Source organism: Lepisosteus platostomus, chromosome 18 (genome assembly GCF_059453375.1).
Source record: "Lepisosteus platostomus isolate fLepPlt1 chromosome 18, fLepPlt1.hap1, whole genome shotgun sequence".
NCBI lineage: Eukaryota > Metazoa > Chordata > Actinopteri > Semionotiformes > Lepisosteidae > Lepisosteus > Lepisosteus platostomus.
This window is the reverse complement of record NC_142628.1, coordinates 13,365,029-13,389,934: the sequence shown is the minus strand read 5'-3', so window position 1 is coordinate 13,389,934 and position 24,906 is coordinate 13,365,029. Positions and strand designations below refer to the sequence as shown.

General features: G+C 43.5%; 1 protein-coding gene across 15 annotated transcripts in view; it reads left to right on the top strand.

Annotated features, from left to right (window-relative positions):
* The window catches only part of celf1 (cugbp, Elav-like family member 1), a 57,874-nt gene extending 35,047 nt beyond the window's left edge, over positions 1-22,827 (top strand). For 9 of the 15 annotated variants that reach the window (XM_088611485.1, XM_088611476.1, XM_088611484.1 and 6 more), the window contains 13 exons: positions 4,739-4,926; positions 6,159-6,241; positions 7,054-7,102; positions 7,830-7,964; positions 8,208-8,287; positions 9,250-9,411; positions 10,378-10,453; positions 11,866-12,030; positions 12,788-12,904; positions 13,605-13,790; positions 14,584-14,727; positions 15,754-15,923; positions 20,047-22,827. In XM_088611485.1, the coding sequence (XP_088467611.1) occupies positions 4,739-4,926; positions 6,159-6,241; positions 7,054-7,102; positions 7,830-7,964; positions 8,208-8,287; positions 9,250-9,411; positions 10,378-10,453; positions 11,866-12,030; positions 12,788-12,904; positions 13,605-13,790; positions 14,584-14,727; positions 15,754-15,881 (1,513 nt within the window). In that variant the 3' untranslated portion in view covers positions 15,882-15,923; positions 20,047-22,827. Of the gene's footprint in view, positions 1-4,738; positions 4,927-6,158; positions 6,242-7,053; positions 7,103-7,829; positions 7,965-8,207; positions 8,288-9,249; positions 9,412-10,377; positions 10,454-11,865; positions 12,031-12,787; positions 12,905-13,604; positions 13,791-14,583; positions 14,728-15,753 lie in introns of all 15 variants that reach the window. The other 6 variants (XM_088611479.1, XM_088611487.1, XM_088611480.1 and 3 more) reach the window with 5 other exon arrangements.
* The last annotated feature ends 2,079 nt before the right edge of the window (positions 22,828-24,906 follow it).

The following is a 24,906-nucleotide window of genomic DNA, read 5'->3' as shown; positions in this document are numbered from 1 at the left end:
TCAGCCATCAGAGAAATTCGACAGAATTGTGATTTTGTTGGGTTACATTTTTTTATCTTTTGCAAGAATTCAATTATTTGAATAACCGAAAGGACCACATGTGCATTCATACCATTGTGTTTCTTGGACACATTTTTTGGAAGATTGACTTGTACTGTAAAATGGAGCCAGTTAAGTCCCATGCAGTGTGGTTGAAAAAACCCTGAAGGAAATGGCTGTCACCGCTTGAGCTGCAGGAAAACGTTTTTTTTTAAGGTTATTGGAATCCAGCTGGTGCCACGTTTGTTTAATTTTGCATTTTCCGTTTTTTCATTGCGTGACTGAACTCGACTGGGGCTGCTACCAGATCAACGTGTTTGAGCACAGAAAATCCTGACCCCGTCTTTCTGTCTGAATGCAGACCAGGAGAACGCAGAGGGCAAGTGATTTGTCCCTGCTGCTTTTAGGCTTTCTGCACGGGGCGATTGGCCTTCAGTTCCAGGTTGTGGCTCTAGTTCTGCAGCTTGCATGTATTCTAAGAAATAAGGGGCAAAGATTGCAGAATAGAGAGGGGGGGGGAGAATCCCCTCCTCTTCTCCAAGGGCTCCCCGATGTCCCATTCCAGTGTGGGTGAAGCCGAGTGTGTGCGCAAGGCTGTCGCCAGTCAGCCGTGTGGCTGATCGTGCAGGCCTCAGCACATGTGCTTAGCGGCACCCGTCCACGCAGACTCCTTTATGCTGCACCATGCCCCCCCTTTTGACTTGTGCCAGCGCAGTCAGGGAGCGGGGAAAAATGCTGGCTTATCCTAGCTGCTGTGCGAGTTTTCACTGACGGCTGCGGTTTTTCAGCTTAGTAAAAGTACATTACAGTGGTATAACTTGTGTACGTGTTTCCCCTGATTGTTAGTATATTTAACTGGTGTAGAGAGCTCAGCTTCTTATATACAGATAGCATTGAGAGGTTTAGCTCTGTGCATCTCTCTTGCCAGAAATCACTGGCATTCCAATGGACAGAAAAAGGTCCAGAATCATGAGGTAGTGTATCCTGTAGTCTGCTTTACTGCTCGTCAGCCGCGCCCTGCCTGCGATGTAGAACGTCCGCACTGAACATTATCCTTATAAACCCCCTGCCTGCTTGATTGTTAGCAATAAGCTTCGATTTCCAGTAGAAATGATGCAATCCGCTGTTTGATCCAAACGTTTTTGGTGCCAGCCAGACTTTGTTGCAGTGTCAGGACAGGTGTCCTAGTATGTTGTTCTGATTTTTTTTTAAGTTGTCATTCTTTTTAAAAATTATATTTATAGCTCAACACACCGCAGTTCAGAGTTTGTGGCACAGGCTACACAGCCCTGTAGTCAAAGCCGATACCCTGGCTTCTTTTAAGAAGCAGTTGGATGAGATCCTGCAGTTCAGCACAGGCAGCACTGCTTTACACAAAAGGTTGTGGGGGACTGGAACTAATCTGCCACGTTGTCGATGGAAGCCATGGTACTGGCTGAATGAGATCCACTTAGCTCTTGGCAACCAAATGAGCTATATGGACTGAAAGGCCTCCTGTTTCTTGTGGCCTTTACTATGGCAAATGGCAGTTCGGGCCACATCTTAAAAGGCTTAATTCTGGAGAGCTCTATAACACCTTGCTAGTCTAAGTGCTCAATTCACAGAAAGCATAATGCGTTCAAAAGCTATGGTTTAGCCAGCATTATTCATTGCACTAGATTGAGACTTGTAGAAACTTAATTAATCTACTTAGTGGAACTTTGGATTAACTAGACATCACTGAGGTATATTTATTCAGTTAAGATGCAAAGAAAGTTCCCATTTTTAGGCAAAGCAAGCCTTGGCACTTACAATATCTTCCTTAAAAGATTTAGCACGGATTAACGTTCAAGTCTTTGGAACTTTCTTTTTTTTTTTTTGCTGAGGGAAGAAAGAAATCAGTTCCTCAAGCTTAATAAATAGCCATTTGCAATGGCAATTTCATGGACTTTTGCTAAATAGACGAGGTGATACCATCTTCTCCCAGGGTGAAATCCAGCAGTTGTCACAGGCTCAGACCTGCAGGGGGCAGTGGTCGTGCCGGTTGAGGCTAAAAGGAAGAGGCAGCTTGTTTCCAGTAGGGGACGGTTTTGCCTCTGGAGATGTTAGCTGCCTCTGCTGTCATGCTTCACCTGCAAATAGGATTCACGAAACAAATATAAGATTCTGACTGTTGAGTGAAGGCATGACCATGATATTTTTTTCCTCTCAGATTGCCTCTTGGGATCCCTCGCGGAGGGATTTTTAATTGGATTCCAACCAGGACATTTTTTTTCAGCTTTTCGATCCGATATTCAGAGAGTATAATAGAAATACAAATCCAAATTTTGCGCTGTGCGTCAATGCCAACGTCAAAAACAGCCTTAAATTGTTCAAAATGGCACGTGATCTTTTTTTTTGCATGGCTTCCAAAGGGTAGCGCCTAGGAAAAATCCGCGGGGGAGATGTGAGGTTTAAGAGAAGGATTTACGCTTTGAATAGGTGAATGTTAGCCTGGGTGAATCACTGTCACATCAGTGGGGTAATGTCATTTCTACTTGAAGCAAAAGCTCATTTCTGATGACATTAAGGTCTTTTCCTACATGTTATTTTGAAAGGTCTGACATTAGTCATGCAGTAGCATCTCACCTCGACTGATTTTCTTCTGAAGGAAAGTTTTGTCGGTGTTATTGCAGTCGAAGAGTGAGGCGTACTTGAATCTCTGCAGTTTTTTTTTTTTTTTTGCCAAGTGTTTGATACCCGTGCTTCTTTTTGTTCCATGCCTCCTTATTCCCAGTGGAGCAGCTGGCGAGATCCATCCTCCCTTAGGGTTTGGGTTCTGATGGACTTCAAAGCCTTAGATAAGCTGTAGATAAATGTCCTGTGGGAATAATTCGAGCTGTTATTGATCTGGACCTAGACCTGCAAAAACCCATTTGTGCTTTGAAGTAATTTGTGTTTCTGTGTAATGGAAGAAGAATTGACTTGTGTTATTAACCGCCGTCATTTAGTTTCTCAAGGGGGATACGGGGTTAGGTTATTGAAGTTTTTTTTTTTTTAATATGGGGTCACTTATTTTGAAGGAAAGATCGTAATCCGAACAGTGTAGAAGGGTAGAATCTGTGCGTCTCCCCTTTGTATAGAAGTGTGCCACCGGGGGAAGAGGAGAATTTGTGCAAGGTGAGCAGCTCTGGCATGTCGAACACAAAAATACATCAAGAGAGTGTGTCTTGGGCATATGCCTTCCCCTAAAATTCATCTTTCGTCAAAACAGGACAGGCTTCTACTTCCCTCTTGAATGTACTGTGGATGATCATTGGTGATAAATGTGTAGTATTTTTTTTTCTGTTCTTAAAATTTAACAGATTCCATGAAGGTTGTCCTTTGACTCCTTTAAAATAGACATAATTGTAACAGATATTAGACTGTATGATCAGACTTAACACGGCAAGATCACTGGCACGGAGGCATTGTTTCATATATGGGATGGATCAGATGTCAGAAACCACTCTTTGGTCTCCTGAGGTTATGGTATTGAATCCCAGCTCTATTCTGAGGTAGCTGCAGCAGAGAGTTTCGCAGTTGATAATGCTTGCAGCCTTGGAGATGAGGCGTGGCACTGCTGTCTTTTTCTCTTTCCTTCCCATCACTAAAAGATGATCGTCCCTTGATGACACGCACCTCCTCGGCACAGTGAAAGCTAGCTGGGGTTTTTTTTCCTGCTGTGTGGAATAGATTAAAAATCTTGGAGGTCTTTCCCTGATTTTGTTACATGTGCAGGATGTATCGTTGTCTATATATAAAATGCAGTAGAAGACCTTAGTACTGGAACTTGATCTTCATTTTCTAGAATATCTTAATCACCCCCTTTTGCAGGGATGAATGTGTTGACTGAGGTGAGAAGAGAAAATGAGCTGATGTGTGTTTAATCAATACACATTATGTCTGAAAGGAAATGATCATCAGCTACTAAAGCGTAGTGCATTTTAGTTAGCTTGGAGGACAGAAAAGCACATTTCCGAACGATGTACTTGACTTCTTAATTGTCTCTTTTTTTTTAATAAAGATTGAGCAGTGCCACTCTTACGATGGACCAGTCTGTTTACATCTCACCTGTTCAGCTTATAGATCAGTCTGCTCTTCATCAGCAAGCACAGGTTTTTAAACATTGTGTTTTGCCTAATTTAAAATTTGAGGGCCGATGTTTTTTTCCAGTTCTGCCCAAATAAAGACTGTCCTGTTTCTATTGATTTGATATACATGGGTTAGGTAAGAAAGGTTTTTCATTTTTTCCATGAAAGTTTGAGCTGTTTGATGTTGCCTTAAGCTGCCATCAGGGTTCATGGCTTTATGGCAGAGCTGCAGAATAAAATGCAGTGTATGAGCATGGCAGCTAATTGTATTGACACAGTATAGTGCACAGGCATGGGTTGTTTATCCTGGATACCTTATGGCTGTTACTTATCGCTGCAAAGTTCTGTTTTTTTTTTGTAGGTTGTAGGTAAAGTCGAATCAAAGTCATCTTAAAAAGTCATGTTTTCTGAGTGATCTCTTATGGCTCAGCCAGAATCGCGGCACGACCCTCAAACAGACGCCCTCACCTTGTCTCCTGCATCCCCTTCGGCTGCTCCAGCAGTGTCTTTTGGGTCCCTTCAGAGGGAGGCTCTGGAAGGAACCCAAGTTTTTGCCCGCGGATCCACCCCCACCCACCCTCACCGGCCTCTCGCGGTCTCTTCCTCAGCGCCAAGAAGATGAACGGGACGCTGGACCACCCTGACCAGCCCGACATCGACGCCATCAAGATGTTCGTGGGGCAGATCCCCAGGACCTGGTCCGAGAAGGAGCTGCGGGAGCTGTTTGAGCCGTACGGCGCCGTGTACGAGATCAACGTCCTCCGGGATCGGAGTCAAAACCCACCGCAGAGCAAAGGTGAGCCTTTCAGCTCGCCTGGCGTCTGGGCTGCCTGCCCTTTCGCCATTGTTTGGCTCTTTCTCTTGCGTCGAGATGTCATTTTCCGGTGACGGCTCCTTTTATTCTTTGACATTCAGCCGGTCTAAAAGGCAGCGTTTTTTAAATACAAAAAGACTGAATTTTCTAACATGCCTTTTTACCTCTGTCTTTAAGAACAGCGGGGGTGCGAGCTCTTGGGGTCAGCACAAAAGACGACTTGTGTTCCTTGTCTGTTTTGTACCAGAGGCTCACTTTTGATTTAGGAGAAAATCAAGATGTAGAAATATTAACTTTGCCATCTTCTTTCTGTTCCGTTCGTACGCTATAAATTTCTGGTAGACATGGGAAATTAATCCAAGCGCTAAACATCTGTTAATGGGCTTTTCCAATAGCTAGTTCATGTTTTTTCAGTCCATTAAATCCCTTTAAATCTCCTCGGCATCTTTATTCTGCAATGTGTAAAAAGCACATGGGATAAATTTTTGTTTGCCCTCTTTTCGACCGCTGTCTGGCGGCAGACTGGGCCTTATAATGCCGTCCTGTGAAAGAGGTGCAAATCCGTGCTTTCAAAGCAGAAATGAACCTTTATTATTTTTGCAGCTTTTACAGTTTTCCTCAAAGTACAGGTTTTTTTTTAAACAAATGAAATGGGCATGTACAGGCCCTTGTCCTGGATGACAGCCTCGCTGTCCGGAATGAAGTGAGAGCCGACCTTACTGGGACAGCATCTCGCTTTTCAGCGGCTGGCGATTCTGAGAGACCATAAAACCTTTGCTGTAAAACTGGCAATAGTGGAAAGGTTGTAATAATTGTCTGGTAGCACATAAATGCAGGAAACGCCCCTGGCATACATTCCTGTACTGTCCTGGCCGAAGAGTCTCACTTTAATGGTAACCTTTCTGACGTTCTTGTGTTTGCCTGAAATTGCTTAAAAGTCCTTTCAGATTACGCCAGGTAAGAGATTAAACTGTTTAGGTAATGAAATGGGCCTACACATTAAAACCTTTTTCCAGTTTCTTCTGTTCCTTCAATTGCCCGATTGATTTAATCAATTTCCTAGTTGTAGCATTTTACTGGGCAGGCACTACAATGCAGGTAATAATCCAAATTGTCAAACCAGATCTGTTTTAGAAATGGTGTAAAAATGTACTGTGAGGTCATTGGGGTTAATGGCGATGAATTTAAATTCTGTCATTTTATTTTCCCTGCAGGTTGTTGTTTTGTAACTTATTATACACGTAAAGCAGCATTGGAAGCACAAAACGCCCTTCACAACATGAAGATCCTGCCGGGGGTAAGTGCCACGAGGCCGGGCTGGTACTGAGACGTGGGCCACCGAGGAGGAGGCTGCGGATGTCTGCCATTCTTGGGTCGGTCTCGCTCCGACTGCTCTCCGGTTTGAAAGTGGCGTTTTGAACATCCTCAGCCAAGTTCACTGATGCTCTGTGCACAATGTTCCGAACTTAAAAATAGTGGCTTCGGGTTTACAGTCCAAGATGGTTAGGAAAAGCCAAATAATGGTTTTGCAGCAGACGACCCTTTCTCTGGTGTTCCCCTGAGCTTTTTCTTCCTGTATCCGTCTTCTTCAAACAGAGAGCAATTCCAGGTTTCGGCTGTGGCGCCAGTGTCTCTTCTACGTGCGTGAAGAAGGCCCCACAGACGAAACTTTGCATTCTTTCGTTCTTTCTGCTTTCCCACGTGGAATAAACCTACTTATTCTGTTAATCTCAGGCTGGCGCAGCTCCCCACTCGAACCTTCTTAGTCCCTCCCAGTGGATTGCGGTGTTAAATATAGGTTTATTTGTGTACCGTATAGCAGTCTTTGTATAGCTTCTTTTTCTCCCTGAATCTTGCAAACAGCCATGTTCTAAGTACTGGTTCTTTCTGTCTCAGCCTAGTTCCAATTCCTAGATTTGTTCAGTTTTCAAAATACTCAGCTGATAAATGGGGAAAGCTTAATATACAGTATTTTAAGTACATTAGTGAGCAGTGTTTAGGATCATGGGAGGAGTGGCTCTTTCTTTGAAACTGTGGCGCTCTCCTCGTCTCTCGCTGTGTAACTCGAGTACTTGTTTTGATTCCTGTGATGTTTCTCCTCTCCAACAGATGCATCACCCTATTCAGATGAAGCCGGCGGACAGTGAAAAGAACAATGGTAAATGTTTGGATTTGTGGCCGATTAGGGGGACAGGGCAATCTAGGACACTGGGTCACCTGGGGAGGACAAGGAGTGTGGAAATCGCCCAGCGCCGTACGCGTTAGTGCTGTTAATGGCTCCTCCAAGAGGATGGGGGCTCCCCAGCATCCCCTTATCCTCCCATGTTTGTGGGGAGGGACTCCTGCTGGAGATAAACCAGTACACGCTTGGGATTGTACCCAGATGGGGCCTCCCCCTTTTGCAGGAGGAGGAGGAGGAGGAGGTGGAGGGGTTGGGTGTGGAGGGTGGAGCTTTTCCAAAAGCCGCAGAAGAGACGCAAGACTGAATGGTACCTCTTGGCGGAGATTCTGGGACTTGTATGAGCTGTTGTTGCACTTCATGCAGGTTTCCAAGAACATCATGGTTAATCTCACGATCATAAAAAGTAGAACCGCTTTTATTAAGTTGGTGGATTTATTTTTAATGGAGCCTAACATCCACATATGGATGTCTTCATTGTTGAAGTTTTATATGAAGAGGAAAAAACTTTCTCTATTGTTACCTGTTTTTAAGTTTTGGAGGAAAAAAAACACAGGCATGTTTTGTTTGTTCCATGGTGTCTCTTCAAAGGGATTTAGCATTTGGGTGAAATCTCGAAATCTGTGTGTTGACAACATTTCACTCTGGTGCTCTTTTGATGTCGAGCAAGTGGTGTTAAAATTACTGTTTGATTGTTCTGTTCCAGCGGTGGAAGACAGGAAGTTGTTCATAGGAATGATTTCAAAGAAGTGTAATGAAAACGACATCAGGCTCATGTTCTCACCCTACGGACAGATTGAGGAATGTAGAATATTGCGCGGACCAGATGGGTTGAGTCGAGGTAAGGCAGCTTCACTTGAAGCCTCTCTTCTACTCAAACTAAAGCAGTGGGACGTTGGAGCACAGTTCTGTTGTGCTTCTGTCTTGTTTACTCAGCGTTTCACAGCTATCTCAAGCAATTGTGCAGTGTATAAAAACCAATTTTAGATAAACTTTTGTAGTTTTTTATTTATCTTAAAGATGCCGTCTTCTAGTAAATATATCAGGGTCTTCTTTGTAATGACTCTTCTTCTTATGTTCGCAGGATGTGCTTTTGTTACCTTTACAGCAAGACAAATGGCACAGTCAGCTATAAAAGCAATGCACCAGTCACAGACTATGGAGGTAAATCTTAAAACCATAAATCATTACCTGGTGGCTCATTTTTCCTTGTGCTCCTTAAATCAGGGAGATAAACCATTCGCTGTGTTTCTGTGTTAGGCCTTACGTTTTCTTTCTTAGCCTGTGAAAATGGGCCTGCTAAACTGTTAATACTCGACACCAGTGTTTTTCGAAGCTTAAAGCCAGTTTGCTTTCCTGGCAGCGAACTCCTGTGCACTTGAAATGGTATTTACATTAGGAGTGTCTTACTGGAAAATCAGGGCTCGATCTGGCCAGGAGCAGTGAAGAAGAAAGGAGGGATGGCAAATTCATGTCCCTGCACAGCTGGTCAGAATTGAGAAGGAATTTTCCAAGTGCTGGAAAGTCCAGCAGTATATTTCATTGTTTCTCATTTTGCTCGTGAAACTAGCCATGGAAAGGGAGGCTTGCATTGATTGTTGTGGAGCTGTGGGCTGGGAGTGTCAGAGCAGTCACACGGGGTCACGTTGTTCAAGTTTCCCCGCACGTTAATAAGGGATAGACGGTTCCAAAACTGCTGTGCGTTTTTCAGATGCGTCTTTCAGATTTATTCAGCTGCTTGGCAACCCTTTAGACTGACTTACTCCAAAATGATGAATTTCTTCTTGTTTTCAGGGTAGCTTTTGGAACTTTTACCCTTCACTGTTTCAAGGAGGTGGGGGGGTTAAAGTTTGGTTATAAAGCAAGGTGTGTTGCTAATGAATTTTCAGTAGAGGTGTTGGAAAGTGGAAGCAGGTGACTTACACACCTGTGCTGTACAATACCATCATTAATACCTGCCCAGCTGTTCAGAACTATAGTATCCTTTGCTTTGCTGTGTGTGATCCTTTTAAAGTGAGACGCCCAACACTTTTCTGCATCGGTCAGACCTGAGCTCCCTCAGCTTTGTGTGTTTTAACAGGACTGAACATTGACCTCTTTCTCCCTCCCTGATTCTCTTTGTGTAGGGCTGCTCCTCCCCTATTGTGGTGAAGTTTGCTGACACACAGAAGGACAAAGAACAGAAGAGAATTGCACAGCAGCTTCAGCAGCAGATGCAGCAGCTCAATGCTGCCTCCATGTGGGGGAATCTTACAGGCCTCAACTCCCTGGGGCCACAGTATCTAGCAGTAAGTGTCATTTCAAGAGCAGACACTCCTTTCGCTGAAAGGATTAGCAAAAAATAGGTGGAAAAGTCCAGTCTCATGGACTTGAAAGGCGCTACTGTTTTTCTTGATGGGGACATTTCCGAACTAGAGAAGTCTTCCTGCTTCGTTTTCCAAAAACTGCTTTAAAGAAGTCTTTAAAGCGTGCTTTGGTTGAATTTGTGAGGGAGATAGCTTGCACCTGGGGAAGTCACCTTAGTGGTTATTTAGGAATCCCCACTTCAGTCTTGCAAGGTTTGGATTGGTTATGGATTTGCGCAGTAGATTTTTTTTAAATTGGAATTTAGCAGCATAAGTCTGCTTTCCATAGCTTGAGTAGAAAACTGAGGTTGCGTTAATTTTATTTTCACGTCTGTAAGTAAGGGCTACAGCTTTATGACTTGAGCCATATGATATGCTTTTTGGAGGGACGCATGTCTTTTTAATCAGTAGGTATCCTCTGAAGGGAGCTTGTTTCTCCACTTGTATATGGTCGTCATACGGGTGTTCTGTTTGCCGTTTGGTTTGCAGTGTTTTGACTGACCACTGTGTGAAGTTTTTGTTCTCTGGTTTGTTTGGGATTTTTTTTTTGCATAATGGTCATGAAGCTCTGTTGGATCAGGCACAGCATTGCTGCAGTGTGCAATTAATCCCCTAAAACCCCTCGAATCTAAAAGTCCACATCAAGACTAAATTGGCTGAGCATCCCCACCCAGCCTGCATGCTGAACTCCAACACAGCTGCCTGGCCCAGATGTTAGTGCTGCTCCATGGTGTGCTGTGGATCTCTCACTTCTTTCTGCCTTTTCTTCCTTCAGTCTTTCTCCCTTTTCTGAGTTTTTTTTTTCTTTCTCGCCTTCCTCCTTTGCTGTTTCTCTCTTTTCTCCAGTATTCACCAGAGTGGAAGCAGTCCTGACCCTCTCTGTGTTTTCTGTTTTGGTGTAATGTCTAGCTTTATTTGCAGCTCCTTCAGCAGTCTGCTTCTTCTGGGAACCTGAATGCACTCAGCAACCTTCATCCAATGACAGGTAATTCTCCAGCCCGTTCTGGCCCCACCGCCTGAACAACAAAAAAAAGAGATGTTAGTAAGAGGGTTTTGTATCTTGTGAGCCCTTCCCCCCTCAGACCAAGCTGTGCAGCAGATGAGCAAAAGACATTATTAATTGCTCCATGTGCATGACTCTCTTGATAATGGCTTAATAGGGCCTCCTCTATAGTTATAACCACAGAATAGCCTGAGACAGGAGAATGTTGTTGTTTAGACCAATTTCTCTCCCATGGTGCTTTAGAACATGGCTGAGCGTAACTGGTGTTTATCCTGAGTGGCATTTAATGCACTTGTCTAATAACACTGCCATAATGGGCTAGAAACTCAGTATCCAGCTAAAATTGTCGAGATTATATTCAAGCTGATGGATCAGGCTTGGTTTTCCAGTCATTCCCCAAAACGATTATCCTGCAGATAGAATCTGTGGGGAACGGTATTTAATAGGTTTCTACCAAGGTGATAATTATACAGATGATGAGCATAAGCAGAACTGCTCTGTGCAGTCATGATTAGTTTTACAGGGAGTGGAAAAGAAAGTGGGCATTATGATTTGGTTTCTAGTTTTGTTTGCTTTTATTTAGTAAAATCACAGAGGGAGACACGTAGCCTGTGTACCCCACTTGCTGTAAAATGAGAGCGTGTAAAGAACTTGACCTGAACAGTTTTGTTTTCTGTAGTGCATGCCTTAATCTTGCCCTGAAATGGTTGTGTTGGTATGTTACGGTGGTCATAGCTGTTCCCTTCTGCACGTAGGTGAGCATGTTGGGTTTTTTTCTCCCCCAAAAGTGTCTTGTTATTGTCTTCGAAGGCCGTGGCTGAGTTTCACCCCGGTCCTTTGAAAGTCCTTGTAGTCCTGCACCCGGCCTCGCAGTTGCGGGCGGCTGTCTGTTGCCCGCTGCTGTTCAGTGGGAGGTGTGCATGCTTTCAGCCCTCCTCCCTCTCTGGTGCCCAGAGAGTGCCCTCCCACTGGGATTCGTTATCCTGCCTTGGCGAGCTAAAAACAAATGAAGACTCGCTCCGTTCCTGAAACACCGAAGGCTGCAGTTTGCGAGTCTTTAACTTCGGAGAGATCCAGCCCGGCTTCTTTTTATGAACTACGGGCCATCAGGCCCATTTTGCTTAAATGGACGTGTTTCCCAAGCAGCATCATTACTTGATATGTCCTCCTAACCGAGTCTTCTAATGTAGTTCAGATCTGGACAGGACTAAATTGATCCAGACTTCCACACAGCTGAATGCATTTGCACAGTTTGTTTTGCACAGGAAAAGAAGTCGGAGCTGCAAGACCTCTGTTTTTAGACTTGATGCGGGGGTGTCCTGGGGTTCCTGCATGGTGGAGGTCTACGTGGGGAGGGTCTAACTGTCCCCTCCCGTGTGTGTGCTGTGTTGCAGGACTAAATGCAATGCAGAATCTGGCTGCTCTGGCGGCTGCAGCCAGCGCCACACAGAGCACTCCCACTGGCTCAAACGCGCTCACTACTTCAAGCAGCCCCCTCAGTGTGCTCACCAGCTCAGGTACGGGACAGCAGGCACAATCTTCCTGGGATACATACAAGGGTTTGTTTGACTTTTCTTATTTTTAACCATTTCTAACAATGCAAAACGGTTAAGATCTTAGTTTTTTTTTGTGTTAAAAACGTAAATATTGAGCGGTTGAGTGCAATTCTGAAATAATAGTCTGACTTGCAGTTTACACAGTCCTGGGGTGTTCCTTGAGGGGTCCACAGGTTTGATTGTTCACCAGATTGAGCACCACGATGAAAATTGGTGCTCATAAGCTTTAAGCCTCCAGCCAATCAGCCCTGGTTGTTTTTGTTCAAGTATCCTTAGGCGCAAGGCTGTTTGCTAGTTCTGAAGGGAGGTGCAAAACGAACAGCTCCATTTAGCTCAACGCGTGAGAAATGCAAGGAAGGCTCATTTATTTTAGTCCCCTTACCCCATGATAGGTGTAACTCCTTTTTGGAGTATGTTGGTAGTTTTTGCATCACTGTTTGATGGGTTTGCAGACCAAAAGGAGGTAGAAGGCCGATCTAGTTAGTGAACTCTGCAGCTGGCAGAGCAGTGGTCTCGGCAGAAACCGTGATGGTTCACATTTCTGAAAGAATTGCACGGGATTTTGCTACCCCTATTGCTGCAGTAATCCCACTGATCCTGCATGCAGTCACTGGTTGGTTTACAGACAGTGAGCAGTACTATTTGTGGAGGTAACATAACGTTTTCTGCTGTGTGTTGCAATTCACTTTATTTTGTAGAGTCTTGAGCGATGGAACTGAAACCTGGAGCTCATGTGTCGAAACGTTTTGTGTTTCTGTAGCTGGGTCCTCCCCCACGTCTAGTACCAACTCTTCAGTGAACCCGATGGCGTCACTGGGGGCGCTCCAGTCCCTGGCTGCGGGGGCCACAGCAGGGCTCAATGTGGGGTCTCTAGCAGGTGAGAGAACTGTGCGCCAAAGCCGTTTTCTGAGCTGAAAACTACAACAGCAGCTGGGGAACACCCCCAGCCGGGAGTTTAGGACATGTACTGGATCTGCTCATTGCAGTTTGTAACAGGGTACAGCTGAAACCGTAACTCGGTAGTGCTTGATTTGTGTTGTAGACAAAGCGAATGGCGCAAAGGAACGGGTAAAGGTTTATTCCATGAAGAAAAGAAATGCAACGTTTTGGAGAAGGCTCCACAGCAGACACGTTGTCTCTTTTCAGCGTGGAATAAGCTGTTACTTGTTCCTTTGCAGTGCGCATACTGGCGCAGCTACCTACTTGAACTACTTAAGCAAATGGTAGTTCGTGGTGAAAGGATGTAAGATTCGTGTCTGATACACTTGACTTAATGCATTTTCTCCCCTATTCTTTAATATATGTATAAACCCAGATCCTCTGTTTCTGTCGACCCAACAGACCCAGGGCTATTTGTTGGCAGATCTTCTAAACCTCCGTTTTTCCTCAGTCCTGAGAGGATCTTTAAAACGGGAGCATTTTGCCGAATTTTGTTTCCCCCAAAAGCAGGCCAGGGGGGCGGGATAGGTGGGCGACAGTTCCTCCTCCGAGGGCTGGCCAGCAGTCGGCTTGAGCGCCCGCGTCTGGGCGCGGGCGCGCTGGGATCGCTGTCAGCGGTGGCTGTTGTGTCTTCGCAGGGATGGCCGCCCTGAACGGAGGCCTGGGCAGCGGCGCCCTCTCGAACGGCACGGGCAGCACCATGGAGGCCCTGACCCAGGCGTACTCGGGGATCCAGCAGTACGCGGCGGCGGCGCTGCCCACGCTCTACAACCAGAGCCTGCTCACGCAGCAGAGCGTCAGCGCCGCGGGGAGCCAGAAGGAAGGCAAGTGGCTTCTTCCGCAGCCCGCCGGGGCCCCCCCCTCCCTCCCTTGGCCGCAATGTGGCTCGAGTTCAGCCGGAGCTGGGATCCATCTTCCACGGTCTCCTCTATTGTTATTGTTGTAATTATAATTGTGTCCTGTCTTGTGAAATTTTCTTATTTATTGTTGTAGTCTTCTTATTTATTGTTATTGTCATCCTGTAAAGCGCTTTGAGAAGCCACCTTTAAAGGCGCTATATAAAATAAAGTTGATTATTATTATTATTATTATCCACCTGGATGAGCTGCTGGGGATGGCCCAGCTCCCACTGGCAGAGCGAGTTTCGCGGATGAAGTGTCCGACGGGCGAGCCCCTGGTGGCGAGTGTAAAGCCTGTTGCAGATGAAGTGTGGTCATACTGGCTTAAAAAAAGGGCACTCCCCGAGGGTGCAGGTTGAGCTCTTTGTCCGAGCCATGACTCCGGCCAACGGTCATTTTGAATGTCGGCTATACTTGTTCAGTTTTGTTTTTTGCATTGGCTTTCTCGGTGCCCTCTAAGGTCATTTTAAGTGGTTCTTTTAGCATCAGTCTTTTCTGTGCTTCTGCACGCCATGCACGATTTAAATGTGGCAAGGGTGGTTAATGACCCTTGCCAATGACCTTCCCTTGTCAGCGCATCCACGGCTTCGGTGTAAGTCCGCTGTGCGGATACGGGTCAGTTAGAGCTGACGCAGCTGCGAACGGACTGGAATTTCAAGCCAGCTTTCGAGACGCGGGCTTGAGTGCGTTTAACCCCTGTGTCGTTTTGTGTTCCAAGGTCCGGAAGGGGCGAACCTGTTTATTTACCATCTACCCCAGGAATTTGGAGACCAGGATCTTCTCCAGATGTTCATGCCGTTTGGAAACGTCATCTCTGCCAAGGTGTTTATTGACAAGCAGACAAACCTCAGCAAATGTTTTGGTAAGTCAAGAGGATTTCCCGTGGCAAGTCCAGCTATTGAGAAAAGATTTTTATGCATTACTGTGCTTGGAATATGACGGTAATAATGCAAGAAATGTTTTTGTCTCTGCCTCATAATTGGAGCATTAGATTGTTCTTAATCATCACTGAACACCAGCTGCCTGGGGCATGTTACATGTTGTCTGTAATATACATGACGGAGCCTGACGTTCTCAATGTTAAGTCTTCACACAAAAAAACGTCACTATAGACACGCTTGGGAAATGTTTTACATCAGTAACGGCATGTTTTATGTAATGACAGCCATGCACTGTTGCTTAAGGAGAATGTGACTTTTAAAACGCAGATGTCGTTCAGAGGCTATCGATCGATCATTTGCTTGCGCGTCTGCGTAACAGAATGTGTTGCTCAGTGACATTGCAGAGGAACTCAGTAGTGTGGAAATGAGCAGTGGGCCGTGAAGCAAGCTTGTTCACAGCAGTGAAAGAATATTATCTGAGACATAAAGCCACGCTGGAACTTATCTGTGCGGTGAAATCATAATTTGATTCTTGAGAAAATTGCCCTTTGGAGCTCGCGAGCATGTACAAGCTGCTTTTATTTTCCTAGCAGCAAGTGCTTAATTCTGAACAGAAGAAGTATGGGGACGCCTGCGATTTTAAATCTCGAGCTTGTCCCAGCTTTGAATTATGGCCGTTTTGTCAATATCCTGTTTCGTTACTGTTTCTTGTAGAAAGCCATGACTTATTCAGCGAGGGTTTTGAACTGCCAGCAACACCTGATTTTTGCTAACTGAAAGAAAACACTCCAATTGGAACCAAAAAAAACTAGGGTCCAAATCTTCCGTTTACGTGTATGTGTCCCAGGATTATCATCTGGGTCACTTGTCTCTATTAGCAAAGTTGGTGTGGCATATAGGTGTTAAATTAGAAATTTACAATCGCAGTTGCATTAAACAGTAGTTTCCAGAGGGCTGTTGTAGAAACGTCTTGTGTGCAGTGATTCATGGGAATGTTCTTTTTGCAGGTTTTGTAAGTTACGACAATCCAGTCTCGTCTCAGGCGGCCATTCAATCCATGAACGGTTTTCAGATCGGCATGAAGCGACTGAAAGTCCAGCTAAAACGATCCAAAAATGACAGCAAGCCATACTGAGCGTTTTTCTCTCAAATGGACTTGGTTAGAAAATGTTTCCTGGTAAGTTGAGAGTGGAAAGATAGATGACCCCTTGCATATTATTGGAGCTCCACTTGCTGGGGTTGCTGTTATTCTCTGTAGTCACAAAACAAATGTTAAAATTAAGATTTTGTTCTATTTAAATAACAGATACGTTTTTTTTCTGTTGTGGTTTTCAACTTTTTTAAAAAAAAACTGTACTTTTTTTTTCTTTTTTTAAGTTAAAGTGCCATATCATATAGAAGTTTGCGGTGTAACAGTTATTAAAGTTGTTAGGCATGTTACACAAAGAAAGCCAGTAGCCATAATAAATGTCTTCTGCTTTTAACCCCTGAATTGAATGTCAAACCTCTAGTAAAACTGCCCCTGTGGAGTGTTTTCAAAGAAAGCAATTCAAGATTCCTCATAAAACTGACCGTTTTCTTCACTTCTGCGACATGGAAGAAAAAGCTAATTATGACAAGTTATGCTGATAAACATTACTTATGAGCACATGCATAGCTTGGTTGAGAGGGGTTTAAAATGAGGTAGTTAAACAAGGTGTGCTATGAGAGTGAGCTCATGATCTAAATTGCTTCAAAGTGGTTTCAACTTGACTGCATCATCTATACAAGGGAGCTTGAAATCTGGCCAGTAATGTTGCAGAAAAGCAGGTGTTTGCAGTTCATTGCTCAGAATCGAAAGCTACACGTAGCTGGTGATAAATCATGAAGCACAAAACATCCATTTCCTTTCTCAAAACCGGGCCACAGGGCATTTTCACACAGAATTATGTATAATGTATCATATGGATTTTTCCTGCATTGGAATGTCCCGTGCAAATCGAAGCAATCTAAACTTTCCAGCTGCCGTACAGTAACTTCCCCATTCTCCCAAAATACCAGTGAAGCAAATAACACCTGTGACGTGAAAGACTTGCATTTATGCACCTTGTACATCAATTACACACATCAGTATTGTAAATTTTACACATGAACAATTATTGGGCATGAGGTGCTGCAGCCGTCAGAGTTTGGTCTTGGGGTTCGCCCGTTGGACTTCCTGGCACACGTGTTCAGGTGCCTGTCTGCAGTGAAGTCCGGCGCTGTCGTTCAGCGGCACGGAGGCATCCTGAAACTGGCGTAGATATCGGGCTGCAGGCAGTCCTGGGAAGTCCCTCAGACTTCTTCCCGGATGTGGGTTTCGGGCATCGGAGAGTCCTGCACCCCCGCCGTTTGATAGAGAGCAGAGGCTGGGGTCTGACGGGGGGCGCGGTCCTCAGCTTTGCACCTGGGCAGACCCCGTCTTTCTCCTGGGTTTTGTTTCCCTCGGGGATGGTCCGTCGCCAAGTTTGAACACGTGCCGTCACCTTGCTTTCAGCTGTCCAGGAGAAATCAAAGGTTCATAGAGGAGCCGGTGAAATATTCTGCAGAGGGCTCTGCTAGACCTTAGAAGCATTACACCAGGAGAGGAGACCATTTGGTAGTTAGTATTGATTGGAGGATCTCATCCAGCTGTTTCCTGAAGGACGTCAGGGTAGCGGCCTCAACAGCGTGGCCGGGTAGCTTGTTCCACACTCCTACAACCCTTTGAATAAAGAAATGCCTCCCAGGTTTTCCTAGAACAAAAAAATAAATAAAAGGTAGAGGGTTAGGAGTGATTGGTCCAGGCCGGAGAACAAAAATTTCACGGAGCAATTTGAGCTCGAGTTATATTCCCTGCTTCTCCCCAGGTATTCCTTCCTGGAGTATTTTTTTTTCTTTTCCCTCCCTCTGCAGCAGGAAAGCGATCTTCAGTTCCTGCCATGGGCTGGATAGTTTCGCTGCAGCAGTGGTGATAGTGTAGCTATGGACAACCATGGAGTTAAAAAAAAAAGGATATTTTAAATGTAACGGAGTATAACGTTTTTAGTGTGAAAGCCTATAAGCTACTGGTCCAAACCCCAGTTCAAGAAATGGCTGATCATGGTTCCATTCGCCTATGTCAGCACAATATTGACACACGGCTAGTTTTCAAAATCCCTTGTATTCCCTCACGTGGGGGGTGGGGGGGAGTTTTCAAGTAATGTGCACTCCTCCTCAGTGTTTTCTCTTCTACCTCTCAAATTGAAGCTACAATCTGATTTTACTGGCACAGGCACAGAGCGCTGTGTTGAAACACTGGCTTTCGTATATAGATTTCCAGAGTGAGTTGTATTATAGAAAATAAAAGCACTAAGTATTTTTCAAATTGGTGACGTAAATTATCTGTTTTGGGAAATAATTAAATGAATACTTAGGCTTCCAGGGTCATATAATGAGATTTTTATATAAATGCAAAGAGAAAAAGTTGTCCAGATGATGTATATTACAAAACTGTAATGCCTTTTCTATTTTTATAGAGGTTTTATACTGCTCCTGAGTGTCGGAGTATATTTATTGCCTAAATTATTTCTCTGAAAAAGACAGTATTTTGTAGAATCCTAATGTTGGTTAATATATTCAAATGTGTGAGGTTTAAACTACTGACCTATGTAGCCCTTTTCACTCAGTGTTGTGTATTGTTGATGTACACAGTGGGGGGGAAAAATGTGAAATTTATCTGGAGGGTTTAACCAGTGCTGCTAAAGATCCCAAACCATTTGAGCTCTTGAGTGGAGATTTCACAGTCGCTGTCATGCCCGGGGCACAGCTGTCTGTCTGCATGTTTAGAGTACCGCTGTGTTGCACCCTTGTAGCCTGAGCAAATGAGGTGTCTGGCAATCTGAAGCTGGCAGAAAGTAAATGGTTACCAGACTGTCTTAATTTCCTGCTCTTGATGTGTACATCCCCAAGAAACGGCTCTCCATTCCGTTTTGGAAGGGGGGTGACCCCTGTGAAACGAGGAGAAATAGTTAAACGTTGTGAAGAACAAACCGTGGGGGGAGAGTGTGGAGTCCAGGGTGTAGATTAGTAACGAAGGGGTCAGTGCATCATGGGAACACTGCTCTGACCATGCAACACATTCACTTTAACTTTTTATTTTGTGAATATATATATATACACACATGTTAATAAAACCCTGTGTTATTGTAGCCATTCCTGGCCCCCTCACCCTTTTCCAGTAGTAAAAAGACTTGTTTCAGTATACAGGAAACAAAATGGGTCCTTATTTGTGAAGTCACTGGCCTTCCATGCAGACTGTGCTCGTCATGTGCCAAATGTTCTCTTCTTCAGCAGATGTTTACAAGGCGAAAGGGTCTGATGAAGTCTTAATTAAAAGTTGTGGCTTTGTAATATTTGTTTTGACAAGCCAGGTTTACATTTTTGTTTTTCTCTAGTCTAAGGCCTCTCTAACAAGTTTTACATTTTCACCTTTTTTCTGTTATTACAGACCTTTTTTTTTTTATTATTTAAGCAGTCACTTTGCCTTTAAAAAACTTTTCTCACCTCTTCTGAATGAACGTGAACCAGAAACTGATGCTCTGTGACAGCTTGGTGTTGTCTGGTGGCTTCTAAGGGGTTTGGGTTTCCTAGCGTAAATATCTGAGCCACTCCTTTCCTCTTGTAGCTCCACCAAATCCACTCGTTTTCCAAACAAGAAGCACAAAAACTGCACTGTCCAGGAGGGCTAGTGCGAACAGAAGACCACTCTAGCACGCACAAAAAATCAGTAACAAAAAAATCTTTTTGACAGCTCTGAGAGTTCCTCAGGTTTGGGTGCATTACATTCCCAAAGTCACTGAAATCTGAGCAGCTCCATGCAGCAAAATTTTTATATTTTTCACCAGTGCAATCAACCTTTTAGGTATACCAGATTGCATACCTCAGTCTCGATCTGATACAAATTTTTGATGTTTTCTGTAGTAAAGATCTCAGAGGCTTTACCAATTTATTATCTTTTGACCTTAAGAGCCGCTCCCCCCCCCCCCTTTAGCCTTAACAAAATGCCCACCCTGGAAAAGCCACGTCACCGTTTCATTTGAGCGAGTCGGCAGTCTGTGTTGTCTTAGTGTTGTCTCATCTGTTAATGACGTCAGCATGTGCTCAGCCCCTCCTCTCCTTCGTGTTGCATTAATTGTTCAATGTTTAGAGGATGTACAGAGCCCCATGCGGAGAGAATCATTTATGGTTTTCTTTTGTCCCTTCCTTTTTTAGTTGTTGCTTTAACTAGGGTGTTCTCCCTGTTTTGTTTTGTTTTATTCTAGATATCTTCGTGCCCGTTTGTTCATCGTTTGCCTAGCATGTCGATGTGACGTCAAAAGTTCATCGTCCAATCCTTGTCTTCTGAGCTTCTCTGATGCTTGAAATTTCACCTTTGACCTTGTTAACTTTTGACGCTTATTAATTATACAGTTTTTGTTTTTTGTTCTTCATTTCTGTCGTTTTGTGTGCTGCCAACGAGATGTGATAGCAAGACTGCAAAACCACGATGAAAAGTTATATATTTGAAGTTACATTTGAATATTGTTACAAGCAAAAAGAGAATCTATTTTTCTAGAACTTCCTAACATAACCACTAGATTTTGCAAAAAAAAAACTTTTGTTCACTTTGTTTTAGGTTTGTTTTTGTTTTCTTTGTTCTTTTCTCTTTTTTTGAAGCAGTCTTCCTAGCACATCAAATGTATTTGTCTGTAAGCAGCCAATTCAATTTATAGAAGCTACTTCTGTGTGTGTGTGGTTTCTTGTTAGTTCTACTTTTTTAGGATGTCTATGGTCACATTTTGCTGAAACTGAGGATGACTTTGTAATTTTGTGCTAGGTTAGTTAGCATGATGTATTTTTTGGGAGTTTCTATTAACCGAGTGACGTCATTATTATGGACACTTGAAATGCCTTTTTTTCTCTTAGTGTCTTGTCATCTTTAGGCACTTTTTTTCATTTTTTTTGTGTGGCGATCAGCATTTGTCTGAAGTGAAATATTCTAAAATGAGCAAACATAATTTGTCACAATTAGTTTAGTATATATCTTGCATGCATGTTATTTTCTTAACTGCACTGAAAATCCTCAGCAAAATGTGATTTAGTTTTGTTTAATAAAAAATAAAAAAACAATAAAAATAGTGCCAAAACTTTTGCATGTTGCTGTTGGTCACGTTTTTCTGTATCTTTTGTTCCTTTTATGTCCCTTTCTCTATAGTTTAACCTTGCAGAGAAAAAGATATAAAAAGCAGATTTGGTTGAATATTATTTTAAAGTGTCGATGTGGCAAATACAATTTAGGTGCCATTAAGATTCATCACTGTGTGTTTAGACTATGGTGGAATTTTTTTTATAAAGATCTGTGTGATTCATCACCTGTGTGCAGTGGAAGTGAGATGTGCATTTGTTTTTCAGTAATGCTCTAGAGTAACAAAAAAAATTTCCACAGATGGAGATTGTCTTGAGTTCAATGACATGGAAAAAATTGGTAACATCCCTTCAGTCTGGGAATCATACTCCATTTCTGTGTAGGTACTGTATATATTGTGTGATCAAGAGCATTTGATATTTTAACACCTCTATACTTTTAAAAATCATTTTTTTCTTTACATGTGATATCGGTCTTGTCAAAGCTGTGGCTTAATAGAGCTTGTTGGTTGTCGTTTTTAAGAAATTGTGTGTAGCCAATCTAAGCGTATTCTGCAGAAGAACCTTGTCTTGCGTTTTGCATAGAAACACGTGTCAATCAGATGACAGCTTCCTTATTTTGAAGTTATAGTGACTGAGAATTACAGCAGCAACAAGTTTATTTTATTATACAGTATAGGCAATTTTTTAATTTACAAAAATCGAAAGGCATAACTTCTCTTCAGTCTTTTTTGTTCCAAATAATTATAGTCTTCATGAATTGTCAGCTTAAGTGTAACAAAGTAACTTGGAGACGTTTAAGATGAGAAGGAAAGTTTGAAGGTGAAATCAGGGAAGGAGCGTTTCCTCTTAGAACCAGATAATCTTCAATGTTTACAGTCTCTCTCATTTTGGGTTTATTTTATGGGACATGCCTTAAGCGATATACTGCCACTTACCTAAAGGTTTAAGCAATTTATTTCTCAGTGCAGTTAGTAATCCTGTCATTAGATTTGCCATAGTCTAAACACACATTGCCTGGTAATTCTTATTTTTAATCCATAGATGTATTCTGAGCCAGATAAAATCTCTTCTCCCTTATTGTAGGAAGCATTCAAAGTCTTTGGGAGGAAAATTGCCACTTTAAGATCTGCAAAGTCAGCATCAAGCGATTGTGAATTCTAGGTTTTTCTTTTTTTTTTGGCTCCAGTGATCAGTGTTGACTAATTTTTCTTCTGTGGACTTCAGTTTCAGAAATCACCCTAATACCTGTGGAAATGTTCAAAATCAAAATACCAAAATGTTTGATCTTATGATAGACTGTGGTTGTTCAATTGATTTGAGATACTTTCGTGACTGACTTTCCTATTTTCTCAGCTGCTTTTTGTGAGTTTAAATGTAATCTTTGGAAGAAACCTGTGGGATTTTTTATTGGTACAAAGTGATTGTATTAAACACTAGGTTTTGTACAGTTTTTGCCTTTTCTACTAGAAAAAAATGTAAATCTGTTTCACAATGTGAAATTGAAATAAAATGAGAAAAAACTTGTAGAATTTGCCACTATGACCAAACTTAACAGTCTGTACTGCAGTAAGATTAAACATTGGGGAAAAAAAATCTGTGAAGTCTTCTTTAATTCTGACAAAAGCTTTTTTTCTTTTGGAAGTCAGTGTGTGATTTTTGATGTACAGCATAGGTAAAATACTGATATAATTAGCTGGCAAAAAATGTTGCTTTTTTTGAACGCAGTTTCTGTAGTTGAATTTGAAATTACAAGTTTGGAACAAGCAAGTATTTGTTTAAAGATTTTCTTACCCTTTTTGTCTTGATGGGGGTACTAAGCTGTTTTAATTGCACACGCAACGAGCAGTCATTTTGTATGCCAAGTGTGGTACCTATTTTTGTTTATTTACAATTAAAATGTTTGAGAAGATTCACAAGCATTGTGTCTGGGATTTTTTTGTTCCCAATTTAAAAATACACGTGCACATTACACAGTTCTTATAAAGAATAGCCTTTGAAGGAAGCAAGTTTTTTTTAGGCTCATTCATCTGTATTCTGTGGCTCTGGAGCCCAGGGTGAGAGGAACAATTTATTGCAATTTGAAGCTGTAAATTCATGAAAGAGCTGGGCCCGACAGAAGGCAGAGGATTTGACAGGTGGTCCAAGATGCAAAAAAAAAGCCCCATCTCATCAGGTTATCGTTTCTTAAAATAGAAATGCACACTGCAGCCCACAGACTTTCAACACGTCAAAGAAATTCCTCCTCTTTTTGGCACGTTCGTGTTTCTTCCCGTTTTCTTCAGCGTGCGTTTTGGTGGAGCGGCAGAGAGGGATATCTTACCCCAACGGGGGGCATTTCCAAAAACATCCGAGGCCGTTTTGCCCCTGCCCCTCCGCTTTTTCCATAGCATCCAGAGGGAGTTATTCCTGATTACTAACTTATCCAGAGCGGCTTCCGATTGCATCCCATTGATACAGCTGTGTATTTTACTGGTGCGATTCAGGTGAAGTACCATGCAGAAGGGTACAACGGCATCAACTCTCCTGGGCTTCGGACCCACAGCTTTCCAGCGATGAGCCTGGAACCCTGACCGCCCCCACCTGTGCACTTTGTCCTCCTGTGTGCGCTTGTGCTCTCTGCCCAGTTTGTCGAGAGGTTCGTGCAGACACAAGCCGCCACCCCCCCCCCACCCCCTTGAGTTGCGTGGTCGTGCCGCAGGGTGTAAGTATTTCTTCTGAACTCGGAACTGGTGCAGACAAACACTAAGCAACTGTCCCGACTGGCCCTGCTGAGGTGAGTGATTTACAGATGGTGGCGGTGGGGGTGGCTGCCTTGAGATCTGTCGAGATGAGACCCGTTATTGTTGTTGACCGTTGGTGCAGATTTCTGGTGTGCATGCACTCGTGGCTGTTGAGGAGCGTGGCTCTGTCGCCGTTGCTGCCTTGTTGCATCGATGACACTCCAGCTCTCGATAGGTATGGCCTGCCCTGCACACTGCACCGGTTCCAGCTGTTCTGATTGGCAATGGGAAATGAATGCTGAAGCAGGACTGGCTTCTCCTTTTTGCTCCCTTGTCCTCAGGCTACTCTCCGGAGAACTGTTCGCTCACGACTGCTGACTTGACACTTAACGCATCCTGGGATTGAACCCTGTGCTGTGAAGTTATCGCGCTGATGGGTGGAAAATGTTGCAGGTTAAGACCCTGCTGAATTGCCACTAAGGGCCGATGTTTTTAGCTTTTTTGTTGAAATCTGAAAATTAACAGCTTTTCTGCTCCTTGGTCCTGAACTCGTGCGATACACAAAACTCCTCATGGATACAGTGACAGCAGAAAAGTATAAAGTAGTGTTTATGATCCGAGATGCCAAAAGCACTTTAGCCTTACCCATGAGATAAAGCATAAAGGTTCTGATAGCTCAGCATGAAATGTTCATTTGGAATATTGTGTGCTGGGCAAGCTTAGCTTTTATATACTGAGTGGCCTAATAAACCTATCACTTATAATGAGTCTGTTGCAACAAATAAATGAAAAATTGATTTTTTTTATAGGAGGTGCCACAACATTTTATTGAATAAACCATCTACTTAACTGCTTAGTTCAGAGCAGAGGTGAGAGCTGGAGCAAGTGAAGGGACCCCTTGGAGAGGGCACCAGTCCAGCGTAGGGCAGAGACCTCTCTTCACACATCCAGGGGGCATCTTACACAAGGCAAATAATCTTAGGAATTGTTCGGACTGCAGGAGCAAACGAGGAAAAAGCCCTCGCTGCCGCGTGCAGAGCATGCCAACTCCCCACAGTTGTCTCGAATGTCCGATTCGAGCCCTGTGAAGAGGCAGCTCTGCGTCGGAGTTGGCCTAGGTAAGTTCATTAGCCTGGGTGAAGAGTGTCATCAACGTGGCTGAACAGGGAATTCACTCTGCATGTCACATGTTAGCAGCCACTGTTGGAAGCCTTTCCTGCGGTGCTCTAGTGCTGTACAGCTTCACGGCTGCTCGTGCTGCCCTGTGGGGTCTTT